This window comes from Triticum dicoccoides, chromosome 1B (assembly GCF_002162155.2).
Source record: "Triticum dicoccoides isolate Atlit2015 ecotype Zavitan chromosome 1B, WEW_v2.0, whole genome shotgun sequence".
NCBI lineage: Eukaryota > Viridiplantae > Streptophyta > Magnoliopsida > Poales > Poaceae > Triticum > Triticum dicoccoides.
Window position 1 is genome coordinate 85818953 of NC_041381.1, and position 12187 is coordinate 85831139.

Genomic DNA, 12187 nt, shown 5'->3' on the forward strand with positions numbered 1-12187 from the left:
TACACTTTACCCACAAGATTCGATCCCTCTTTTTACGTTCTCGCACTTCAGGGCGTTTGAGAACAAGACGACCGAAACATGGTCTTCCGAAGAGTTCCTCTGACCACTGTCCGGTACTCATCCCATCCTACCGTAGTTCTACATCTGCTAGTACCGTCCCAGCCAGAGTCACCACTAAGGTCAACCAAGCCAGAGCCCATAATGACTTGCGGTTGCACAGGTAAGCTTCCGGGCATGAAGTATTCTTCCGTCTCTTTGAGTCTGGGTGAAGCTTTCCGCAAGATGTCATGGCGCTTCTCCATGCATCCCGGCCAACCACTGGTTTCTCCAGGGTGCCCGTCAACCATCCTTCACCCAGTAGTGTGTATTGAATTCTTGTCTCGAGTCTTGAAGTCTTGAGGCCTTGGAGATGCAATCCTTGCAGATGCCATCATGGAGCTGTCGTCATTGACGTAGAGTCCTCCTTCTTCACACCACTCTCGGGCACTCATACCAACCCCGTCTACTATAGCGTAGCATTAAAGTAAATGACGTCCCGGGCTTGGTAACAGGGTGATGGGTTCCTACCTCATGCATACTAATCAACTACAAGAATTCAATATCACTACTGAAGGGTGGTTGCAAAGATGCCACTAAATGCAATAAAACATAGGTATGAAAGCATGGTCAAAGTGAACTTGCCTGGTAATACTTGATGAAGATAATAACGCTCTCAGAATAAAGACTTGGTAGAACTATTCGTCACTCCGTTGAAAATCTATATAGTCAAACATAGCATTCACATAAGCAAACATCCTAGCAAACAATTTTAGCACTCAAAATAACAATCAAAACAGCAAGGAAAATCGATAATAAAACTCAAACAAAATCAAAAGAAACTTCAAATAAAACTACAAAGAAAAACTACTAACGAAGATCTATGACTTTGCTACAAACATCAAATTTTGCCGTAAGTAAAAACTTAACAATAATTAAAATACTAAACTAATAAATTAACAGAAAATAAAATGCAAAATAACTAATTTAACAGAAAGTATTTTTTTTTAAATAAAATAAATTTTCTCCTGTTGTCTAACAGAAACACAACTAATTTTGTCAAAAGTGACAAAAAGAAATACTTTAAAACTAATAAAAACAATAAAGAAGAAGCTAAAACAAAACTAATACTAAAACAGTACTGTTTTGCTAAAACCAAATTTAAAATAACCTGAAAATAAAATACTAAATACCACTGGATAAACAAAGGTCCTAGAGACCAGGAGCAAAAAGAATTGGTCGAAAATAATATTCCTAACTCAAAATATCTCAAATCTAGTGATTTGAGAAAATTCATACAAACACAAATTTAAAGTGCTCCAATATGAAATACAATTGAACTAACAGAAACTTCATAAAATTTGTGATCCAAGGCAGTTGGAATCACTCAAAAATACCTCGTAGATAATTAACTATGGATTTTACAAGATTGAAACTATTCTGAAAAAAAAACAGAACGAAAAAAAAAGTAGGTCGGGATTTACTGTAGCAGTTCCGATGATGGGGTTCTGGTGGAGCTCCGGTGACGTCCTCCGGTGGCCCTCTGGCGTCGGGGAAGGGACGGTAGGGTCGGTGGGTGGCTAGGATGGCCGGAGGTGGTGGGGCGGGGCGGCAATGGCGGCGGTGGTCCGGCGAACTCCGGCGAGGCGGCGCAGCGACGTGGGGTGAGGAGAGGAGAGGAGAGGTGTTGATTTGATGTGCTAGAGGGGGGGTGCTTGGGTATTTATATTGGGGAAGGGAGGGTTTTGCTTGGGGTAGGGGACAAGAAATAGATTAGGATTAGGAAACAAAAGGGAAAAGATCTAGAAACAAATCGGAATAAACGAAACGGGATCAAATCCTACTAGTATTAGGAAAAAGGAAAAGGAGCGGCTCCCTGGCTCCCTTGGTGCGGCGCGTGTGATGGCCTTGTGGCTGGCCGGTGGTTTTGGCGGCTTGGGCCTTTGGCCCAAGGCGCTGCGGTATTTTTTTTTTAAACAAAAATTTCAGAGAACTAAAAAAAATGACTAAAACTTTTATATAAGCATATAATATACCAAAATTTGCAGAAAAAGATTTTCTACAACATGGACATTAATTTAGCTTCAAATAAAATTCACAAAAATTCTAATAATTCACACAGTGTTACTGGTCCAATAAAATCCAATAAAAATCATTTTTAAAATACCAAAATGACTTCAAATTAATTTCTCTCCAATTTTCTGATGTAGGGAATCATGTTACCCTATTTTCCATATATTTTGTTTTTGGAGAAAAATAATTTGAATAAAACTCAAATAACTCCAAATTGAAAATAAATTCAAAAGAACTTTGAATTTAATTCTTTGAAACTCCCAACTCATATTTCATATAATTTGAAGAAGTCATTTTATCTTCGCTCGTGAAAATCACTGAGTTGCATGAAGTTTATGAATTAGAAAATATTTCCAAATGAAATTCAAATATTTTCAACACCCCTTTTTCATTTAAATGGAAGAAGTCATGTTATCATGTCTCCAGGGTTTTGTGATGAGAAATATTTGAATTCACGGAGATCAGAAAGCAAAAATGAAAGTTTGGGAAAGTCCTTTTATTCCCTCTCATTTAACTTTCAAAAAGTTTCAAATTTCACTCAATCAATCACACAACAATTCAAACAAACAAACAAATCTATCTATTTATTATAACATTCCAAAATTTAGAATTTTGGGATGTTACAATATATCATAGTGATTTGTTGATACCATACATTCTTTTATTTAAGAATTTCTTGCCTTATCAATACCATGTCATGATGTTAGATTGTATAACTTGATTGCATAACGTGTGTGTGTACCAATCCGTGTGTTGTATGATGCATAGTTGTGTACCTTTTATATATTGCAAGTGTATCATGACTACATAGAAATGCATGTCATGATCTTGATATTCATGCTTCTATAACGCATGTTGATTTGGTTGATGAGATGATCTAGTTGTATACTTTCCTACGTGCTTAGTATGTTTCCATGTTCTCATTTATCATAACTAGCATGGTTGGGCTGTATGCTAACGTCGTGCTTGATCTGTCTCTTGTTATCTACTAGGTTATCTCATAGTTACACGTTGCATTTTATTAGTAGCATATTTTGGTATCTCGTGTGATGATCATCCATGCTTAGCATCATATCTGGTCTATCTTACTATTGCATTTGTGGTATGCCTAAGTCTAGACATCAAGTCATGCTAGTCATCTTTCATGTGTTATTATATTCCATGTGTTATAGTTGTACTTGTGTTGCTCATATATGCTTGACTTGTCTCATGTTAGTATCATCAGTGTTTTATATGTGTTGCAATAGTTCATCACACGCTTAGAATAGTTTACCTTTCATGTTAGTTGAGTTGTATCTTTCTCATATGCTTAGTGTGCATAGTTTTATATCTTGTTTAAGCATGTGCCGGTAATATTATTGCTACTGGTTATTTGGGTATTAGTTGTTCTTTATTATTAAGAGCATATTCTAGTTTAGTATCTTATCATGATAACTCGTATGTGTGATGCTTGCATTACTCATTTGGACATCTAGTGATTCTATACTCATATGTCTTGTGTGAAATGTGTGTTATTATTAAGTTGTTTCATTAGTTTATACCTTAGCATTGGTTTGTCTTCTTTTATAGAAATGCTTAATAGTTGTTATTATTGACATTTAGAATTTCCTTGTTAGTTGTAAGTATGTGGATTCATCCAAATATTTATTCTTGGTTGATTGTTACTCTTAATCATATCATGCCTAGGATAGCTGTTCATCCACTTGTTCCATGTGTTGTATAGTTTCTTGTTAATTGGTTGACAAATGAGTTGGTTTGATACAGTGGAGTTGATCCTATTTATTTTCATGACGTTTTAGGTCTGGACCCAGATCAAATAATTTCATGTTGTTGAATGATGTTTGATGCTCAACTAGTATAGTTTTTAATGTTGGTTTGGTTGATGTATAGAACTCTTGCTTTTGAATTGTTATATAGTTGATGTATATGTTTGGCCACTATTGACCATTATAAATATATAGATTCTATCTAAATATATATTTGTGGTTAACTGTTAACTTCATCATGTCATGTTGTAATTGTGTGGTTAAATGCATAGGATGGTTCCTTTTCATGTGTGTTGATGCCATTGTGTTTGTTAGATAGTAGTTTCCTATATAGTTTGTCGAGATGTGTAGTGGGCACTACTAGTGTTTAATTGCATATTCGTATTGGAACGTTAGTCTTGATCACCAAGTATTTCTTAGTTGTGTCAACCTCAACCATGTCACTTCAATGAATCCTCTCTCTTACATCCAATCGTGCTACCTCATTTCAGAGTCTCCATCTTGATCAATATCTTGCTATCCATCCACTCTTAAATTGTTTTTGGATGTTATTTGGATTTGTTATTGCTTTGGTATTTATTTGTTTGTCTTTTGCTATCATTACGACGAGTAGGGAGTGACGACGATGTTGGACAAGGACAGAACCGGGTTACCGAAGAAGGACTCGACAATGAAGGCATGCCTCCTTCTTTGATCATACTTATCCTACGATTTACAAAATTGCATTGAGTTTTATTGATTTTATGTGCATGCTATTTTAATCTCGTAGCTAGCGTGTCGATTGACACATTACCTTGATCCGCTTGCTGCCTATTCACTTGACACCTGAGTAGAAGTATAAGGTTCCGATAGAGTAGAAATGCTTAGCCATGCTTATCACCCTATAGGTGCCTTGTTGAATGACTCCTGAGTCATTGACAGTTGAAACTTAACGCTGAGCTAGGCCTGTTGGCCCTTGTTGACCTTCTCTATCCTCTTCTACTCTGGGTGAAACTTACCATCTAAATACTGGTGCAGGCGACAGTTGAATCAAGGATTGAAGGAGAGATTGGCTGCCCTTCACGAGTTGAAGGGGGCAATCAGTCGTCCGTGCCGCATGAGGCCTAATAAGTCTTCGATTTGAAGATTGTGATAACAGTACAACCACATACTATATGGGCACTGGCTTGGTCAAGTAAGCTAGTCAGCCTTAGGTGTCGATGTCGCTGTACCGCAGATGGGATAGCTGCCTTGCGAGGAGTATCCTCGGCACAGATGGGGGGACCGGTTTGAGGACATACTCTTAGTTCCATGCGCCAGACCCGGTGGGCATGTCACATCTTTGGGGGATCTAGTACAAGGACCTTGTCGCAATCTCCCTGCCGGTATACCAGATGGTGTACTACGCTAGCGACGGCTAGTGGCAACAAGTCGGGATTGTGTCGTGTGGGTAAAGTGTACAACCTCTGCAGAGTGTAAAACTATTCGAATAGTCGTGTCCACGGTCAAGGACAACACATGAATCGTTCTTGACATACATGACCTGTCTTGCTTATTCCCTCTTTGCCCCTATTCTTGGAACCTATGAAGAGTGTGAGTTGATCGAGGATCCTCACTTTATGAAAGTTATTCTGGAGATAAAACATGTTTTCATCAAAAACTTCTTTTATCCAACTGCTAAATTATTTTCAAACAAAATTAGCTTTTATGCAAATGAGCCATACAACCTTCCTTTGAAGCCACATATAGCTATTAGGACCTTCCCCGAGGGAGGCATGTTGAGTACGTAATGTACTCATGGCAATATTTTTTGTTGACAACAGAGTTCCATGAAGACAAAGGTGATGACTATGACAACTATGACATTCCGTAGGAGTAAGGTTACGTGGACTACATCGACTGTCTATGGCTGAGATGGAGTCACTACGCATTGTACTTTCCGCTATTTTTCTGAATGTAATAAATGTCATGAGACATTTTGCTAGGTATGTCTTGTGACAATATATATTACTTGTAATACTTTAATGTGTTGTGCAATGATACCATTTCACCTATTGTCAACAATGATCCTGGGGTTGGCAAATATACACAGAAGGATCTGGAAGATAATTCCTGGTTCTCACAGTCAATGCCTTGGTGCCCGGATGAAAGCAGCATGGAATCAATCGCTCTCTCCAAGCATGCTACATAACACACGGCAAACACCGCACGACAACAGAATTGGTCGACTTCTTATACACCACATTGAATCGTAGTTACAATCCCCGAGCACAAGGCCAACAAGTTCCTGCAAAAACCCGATGGCCTACAAGGTAGTCTGGTTGTATGCGTCAAGGCCACCTTGCCAAAAGCTACGCTCCAGAATTTTTTTCTCTTCGATGAGGGTAAGACGCCATCTCGAGGCAACTCGATTTTTATTTTGGCTAGCACAACCCCGTAGTCTACAAGCTCTCCAAAACAGGGATTGCAAAAAAGACAACAAAACCCATCTTGTACACATGAATTAACAAAGAAATGTAAAAACCTGCAGCAAGAAATCACACACGGAAACACGACGCACGATAGAGCAACATGAAGAGAATCAAGCATTTTAGACATGCAAAAGGCAGCAAGACATCCACAAAAGAAATCAAACAAGCAAGCGGACGTGGGCGACGAGAGTGGATGGTCCACCTAATTGAATAGCAACAATGGCCAATCGAGCCCGTGGGGAGCCGCAAAGCAAATAAACTTTCTCTAGCATTAGAGATAGAGCACGATCATTTCATCAGACGGACGCATGGAGAGGAATGATGATATAGCTCACGTGGAAAAGCAGGGATCTAAGAGCATCCATAATCAAACTTCAGGAAGAAGCCCACAAGATCTGCAGCCGCGAGGGAAAGAGAATGTACGGTCAGCAAGAAGAAATCATGCACATTAAGCAAGCAAACGAAAGCCGAACCTCAGCTAGACTAAGGAATGAACACCAGGTTGGCCACTGAAGAAAATAGAAGGCAGTCGTGCACGAGAAGCTTACAGAACCCCTTTCATTCGTGAGGAGCGAAGCGAAGGGAACCTAGCGTGCTTTGTTAGACGTGAAATAGTGGGCGTGAAGAAAAGCGTCGCAGGAGGAAGAAAAGGATATGGGGAAGGAGGCAGGGCAAAGTAATCGACACCACATAAGCAAGTGAAATGACAAAGCACACCACATGCAGTCGCACACATGGACGCGAACCAAGTACCTAGGAAAGAAGGCCAATAGGCACCCCTCCTCATGCGTAAGCAAGACGAAGTAGGAAAGAACACAGAAAGGACATCGAACGGTACAATGAGGGCATCGTCGGCACAGAAAGATAAAGCATGAAGGACCACCCCCGCTTGACACAACCCCTCTCGGAGTACCACAAGAGAGCCTAGGGCTTCATGCCACAATCACTGCATGCATGCTACAAACAACCGAAAATAAAACCCAGGCAGACATCGTCACGCGACACCAGAAGGATAACACTAAACACCCGCAGAGCAAGGCGACACCAAACGACCAAGCAAGCGACATGCTTTTACCCAACAGAGACAAATGGTAAACACCCCTGACCAATGGGTTAACCCATCCAAGCCATTGACCCAACAACTAGCATGTGGACTAAAACACCAACCAGATGCAAACAGACGCCTGGGGAGACCGAAAACGAGTATCCAAACACTAGCATGGGCAATCACGAGGGGCGTTACATGAACCATCCCACGGCCACCCACCACCGCACGGGGCAAACAATGTCCAAAAACCAATCGAGCAATCATAGGACATGTTTTCACCAATCCAGCTAAACGTTAACCCATTCAAAACGTCGACCCAACATACTGGCAGGTGGAACCCAAACAATAGGCCGACCCCAACAAGCAGCCGGGTAGGTGGGGAATGACTGAATGAGCATCGGAGCTCCAGCCCGAGCAACGAGAGTGAAGCTACTTGTCCCAACCCATGCGAACCCACCGAGCACGGAGCAAGATGCAACAAAGAGGAATGTTACCCATCCAATCCCATGCTCTCCCACCCCATACGAACCAAGAGCATAAGCCATGCTTTTACCGACCGAGTTAAACGAGACCACACCCTTTCGTACACCCAATGCACCGCTATGTGGGGACCTCCTCAAAACAGGCAGCCTCGCCAGTGCCCAATCTTCAGGTGGGCACAACAGTGCCGAGCAAGCACTGCCTGATCGTAAAGTGGACAATGGACTTGACCAAACAGGCTGCGTTGTCCGATCATGAAACATCCAACAGACTCGATCAACCGGGCAGCCCTAGGAGAGCCTATCAGTCGGGTGGACCGATTAGACACCACCAAACATACAACCAACAACAACAACACCGAGCAGCCCCAACAGCACCAAAAAGCTAGGCAAGTACAAAGAGGGCAGGGCAGGCAACCAGAGAAACACTGTACAATCACCGGCACCCCACCCACACAAACAAGAGCACGTGACGACACACGACGGATCGACGTAAAAACGCCAGACATGTGGGCCCCGCGCGCGTCCACGACCCACGTGCCATGGACCCCTAGCGCTGGCTACACGGTGAGGCACGAGATTACACGATCTGACGGCACACGGGCATCGGGGCGCCGTGGGTGGATTGGAGGGCACGGATGCCCCTAGAAGGTGGGTACTCCAACATCCTTTAAAGGAGTAATGAACTCAAATCAATTGCTCCAGTTGAGATTGCTTTCAACACATGGCTAGCTAAACTGTTGTAATTTTCCTTTCTTTTATTGTTCTTCTTCCTTTCAAGCCAAGCTATATGTAAATATTGCATTCTAATTAATAGAAGTGAAAAAACCATTGTTTTGTCAAAAAAATTGAATTGCTCCTCCCTACGATCTTGGCTCAGTCTAGGCGACTTCAACCTAATTCGTTTCGCTTGTGAAGAAAATGACCTCCACCGGATAGATGCTAGAGAGAATTCCTTATTTGACACTACTTTAAAATGAGATTCCCTATTTGACCCTAGAAAAAAAATTCTTCCCTATTTGACACCAGGCCTGAATTTATTTCCTTATATGACATTGCCGTCCACCCCGTTACAGTTTGCCGTTAATTTTTCTCTCCGTGGACCAAACTACCCCTCCATTAGTGCACTGGAAAAAACACCTAGCCCAATCATCCCGTCCCTGTCCCAAGCCCTAGCGTGCAGTAGTACCAATTTATCATGCTTTATTTTAGTGGAGAATTTGTTGCATGATTTTTTTTCCATAGAGTGATGTATACAGTTTCGGTGTGTTCCTTGTGGAATTGGTCAGTGAAGGAGAGCTGTGCCTGCTAAAACATTATTGAATGGGTAAATTCTATCAAATTCTGATGATTGATCAGTTCCTTATTTTCTAGAGAGTTATATTCTCATCATATAATATCTGTCATCGTATCTGTACGGAATTCTCAGTTTGTGTACTTTGTATCTGCTGATATGCATGTACATGACTTCCAAGAATCAAGTGATATCTCTAAAGTCTCAGTTTGCGCTTGGCGTCGTGGTGGGTGAACCCGATGAGCGAGCATTGTCCATTGATTAGCTTGGTGGAGGCTGAGATACACTGGATACATGAGAAAGAGATAAGGCTGACAACGATCAAGCCGGAAGGCACCGCAACCTCGACTTTAGGCAGGCAGCTCTTCACAGCATCACAATCTCCATTTTTTCACCATTAGTTTCTTTTAATTGTGAGTCATCTTGTTAGCTGTTAACTCAAGTGTACAAAAAAGGAGCAGCTATGGGCTTACTTTTGCACACTGTTTTCTTATCTTCATTATTGTCCGTAGGTTTTTAAACTTGTACCTATAAGAATGACAATTTTTGTGTTGGATAATTATGACATCAGAAGGGTGCATCAAACTGACGATTATATATGTCTTACTTGATCAAGGCTCATTTGGTCCTCGCGAGAAAATAAGGCTCATTTGGTCATTGAACCTTTGACTAAATATGTCATAGTAATGTTGCTTTTGTCTTGTACAAAATTTTGGTCACATAATGCACTAGGGGCAAAAGCGTCTTTTCATATCCTTGTTTAACACCATTAGTGGTCAAAATGAACTAGAGTGTCAAATAAGGAAAGAAATTTAGACCAAGTGTCAAATAAGGAAGAAATTTTTTTCCAGGGCCAAATAAGGAATCACATTTTCAAGTAGTGTCAAATAAGGAATTCTCTCTAGATGCTAACCTTTTCAATGACATGATCAACAAACTGGCCCTGCTAGAGCTCCCTCTCCTAGATCGACGTTCTACTTGTCCAATAAATGAAAACAAGTAGTACATGGTAATTTAGTTCACCTTGAGCTGTTGCATGCAAATGGTAGAGCGGCTGCTGTTTATGTGAAAAAGGAACTTTGCAAAGGTACTAGTGGAATAAAATTAGCAAACTTGTAGAACAAAGAAACTATGACATTCAAAGTAAAAGGACGCCAAGTGAAGCCCACATATGCATGATACTATTTCCCCTCCCCACTACATGAGAAAATGGGACGAAAAGTTGCCTATTACAAAACAAAGCTAATAGCATACATACACATAGATACATTCTTCTGTTTTACAACAAAGAAAGAAACAATTACATATATTGATCACTACTACTTTTTGAAATAAACTGGTCAATATGTGACACCTTCTGCATAATCTTGGATTGCATGCCATCGACAGAGAAGAGAAGAGCACATCTCCATGTCTCAACTGAAAAGAGCAGTCCAAACCATAGCCAAAATCCAAAAACAACCCCGGCAGTCACACAGTAGTACAGCCACTGGTCCTCCCCTTCACCGGTTTTCTCATCCAAAGCAGGCGAAGTATTTGGACAATCGGCTAGAGGAAATCCGCAAAGGCCGGAATTGTTCCGGTAAAACGAAGGCTCAGTCAACGTCTGCATCTGGCTCCCAGAAGGTATCTTGCCTGACAAATGATTGTTGGAGATGTTGAATATGCTGAGCGTCGACAAGAACGAGATGCTCTGTGGAATGTGTCCTGAAAGCTCATTACATGATAGATCAAGAAACTCGAGATTCTTCAAACTGCCGATATCTTCAGGGATGCCGCATGACAGATGATTTCTTGACAGGTTCAGAAATCGGAGGCCCTGCAGGTTGGTTAGCTCTTCAGGGATGCACTGAGACAAGAGATTGCCTGACAGATCGATGCCGGTCAATAACCGGATGGTTCTTTGGAAGATGAGCTCCTGGCCCTTCCAGATTATATCGATTCTATCCTGATAAGTCGACCCTTCCAGCGACGCCGTACTCGACACAATTTCTGGGTTCCTCATGGAGGTCAAGTTGCCGAATGCTACCGGAATTTTTCCTGTGAGTCTGTTGTTGGCGAGGTCGAGCAGCTGGAGTTTAGAGAGCCGCGACAACTCCACAGGGATTACCCCTGTGAAATTGTTTGATCTAAGGCTAAGGATTCTCAACGACGGAACCTGGGTCCCGATCCATGGAGGGATGGCACCGAAGAACTTATTACTCCCGATGTCGAGGGTGGCCAGCGAGTCGCAACCTTCCAAGACCCGCGGGAAGGTGCCGGTGAAGTCATTGCCGGCGAGATGGAGCGACTCGAGGGAGCAGTTGTGACTTGCCTTGGCAGCGGGGATTTGGCCCGAGAAGGAGTTGTTGGAGAGGTCCATGAACTGCAGAGCCTGCAGATTCCACCAGCAGTCAGGGAGCTCGCCCGTGAGCTGGTTGTTGGACAGGTCGAGGATCTGGAGGGAGAGGAGCCTGCAGAAGGCCGCGCCGGCGCCGGAGCTGTTGGAGGAGTTGCGGCTCCGCACGCTGAAGCTCTCAGGCACGGTGCCGCCGGAGAAGGTCTCGTGGTTTCCGCCGGCGTCGAGGTACATGCCCGTCGCCCGTTGAGCAGAGGATAGCAGTACTAGAAGGCAGAGGGAGAGGCACAGCAGAGGTGTTGTTGAAGCTTGGGCGTGTCCTGCCATGGTTGGAATTCGAGTGGAGCGAGTTGTTTGGTTTGCACGACGCCCACTTGTATGTGGTGGCGGTGGCAGGACCGGGCCGACAGGCAGCGAAACGTCGACGACAGCGACCGAGCGACGTCGACGCTGTGGAATTCTGGAGCGCGGCATGCGTTTTCCACACGGCATACCAGTGGACTGACTGACCCACGGGATAGTCAGTGCAGTGCAGGCAGCGACGACCAGACGCTGATGCTTTGCCTTTTCTTTCTTTTTTTCACGGGAGACGCCGATGCTTGCTTTGTTGCCATGCGCGCGCTCATCGTTGCTACCTATTCGGCGTGTATCCGCGTCGTGGGCCCGCCCAATAATTCTCCCCGTTGCCTCGATCTCGTTCGCC

At 42.8% G+C, this 12187-nt stretch overlaps 1 protein-coding gene across 1 annotated transcript; it reads right to left on the bottom strand.

Annotated features, from left to right (window-relative positions):
* Window positions 1-10305: 10305 nt before the first annotated feature.
* Window positions 10306-11849, bottom strand: LOC119320888 (receptor-like protein EIX2). The gene has a single exon (XM_037594803.1). The coding sequence runs from the start codon at window positions 11809-11811 to the stop codon at window positions 10447-10449; it is 1365 nt and encodes a 454-aa protein (XP_037450700.1). The 5' UTR covers window positions 11812-11849; the 3' UTR covers window positions 10306-10446.
* Between the last annotated feature and the right edge of the window lie 338 nt (window positions 11850-12187).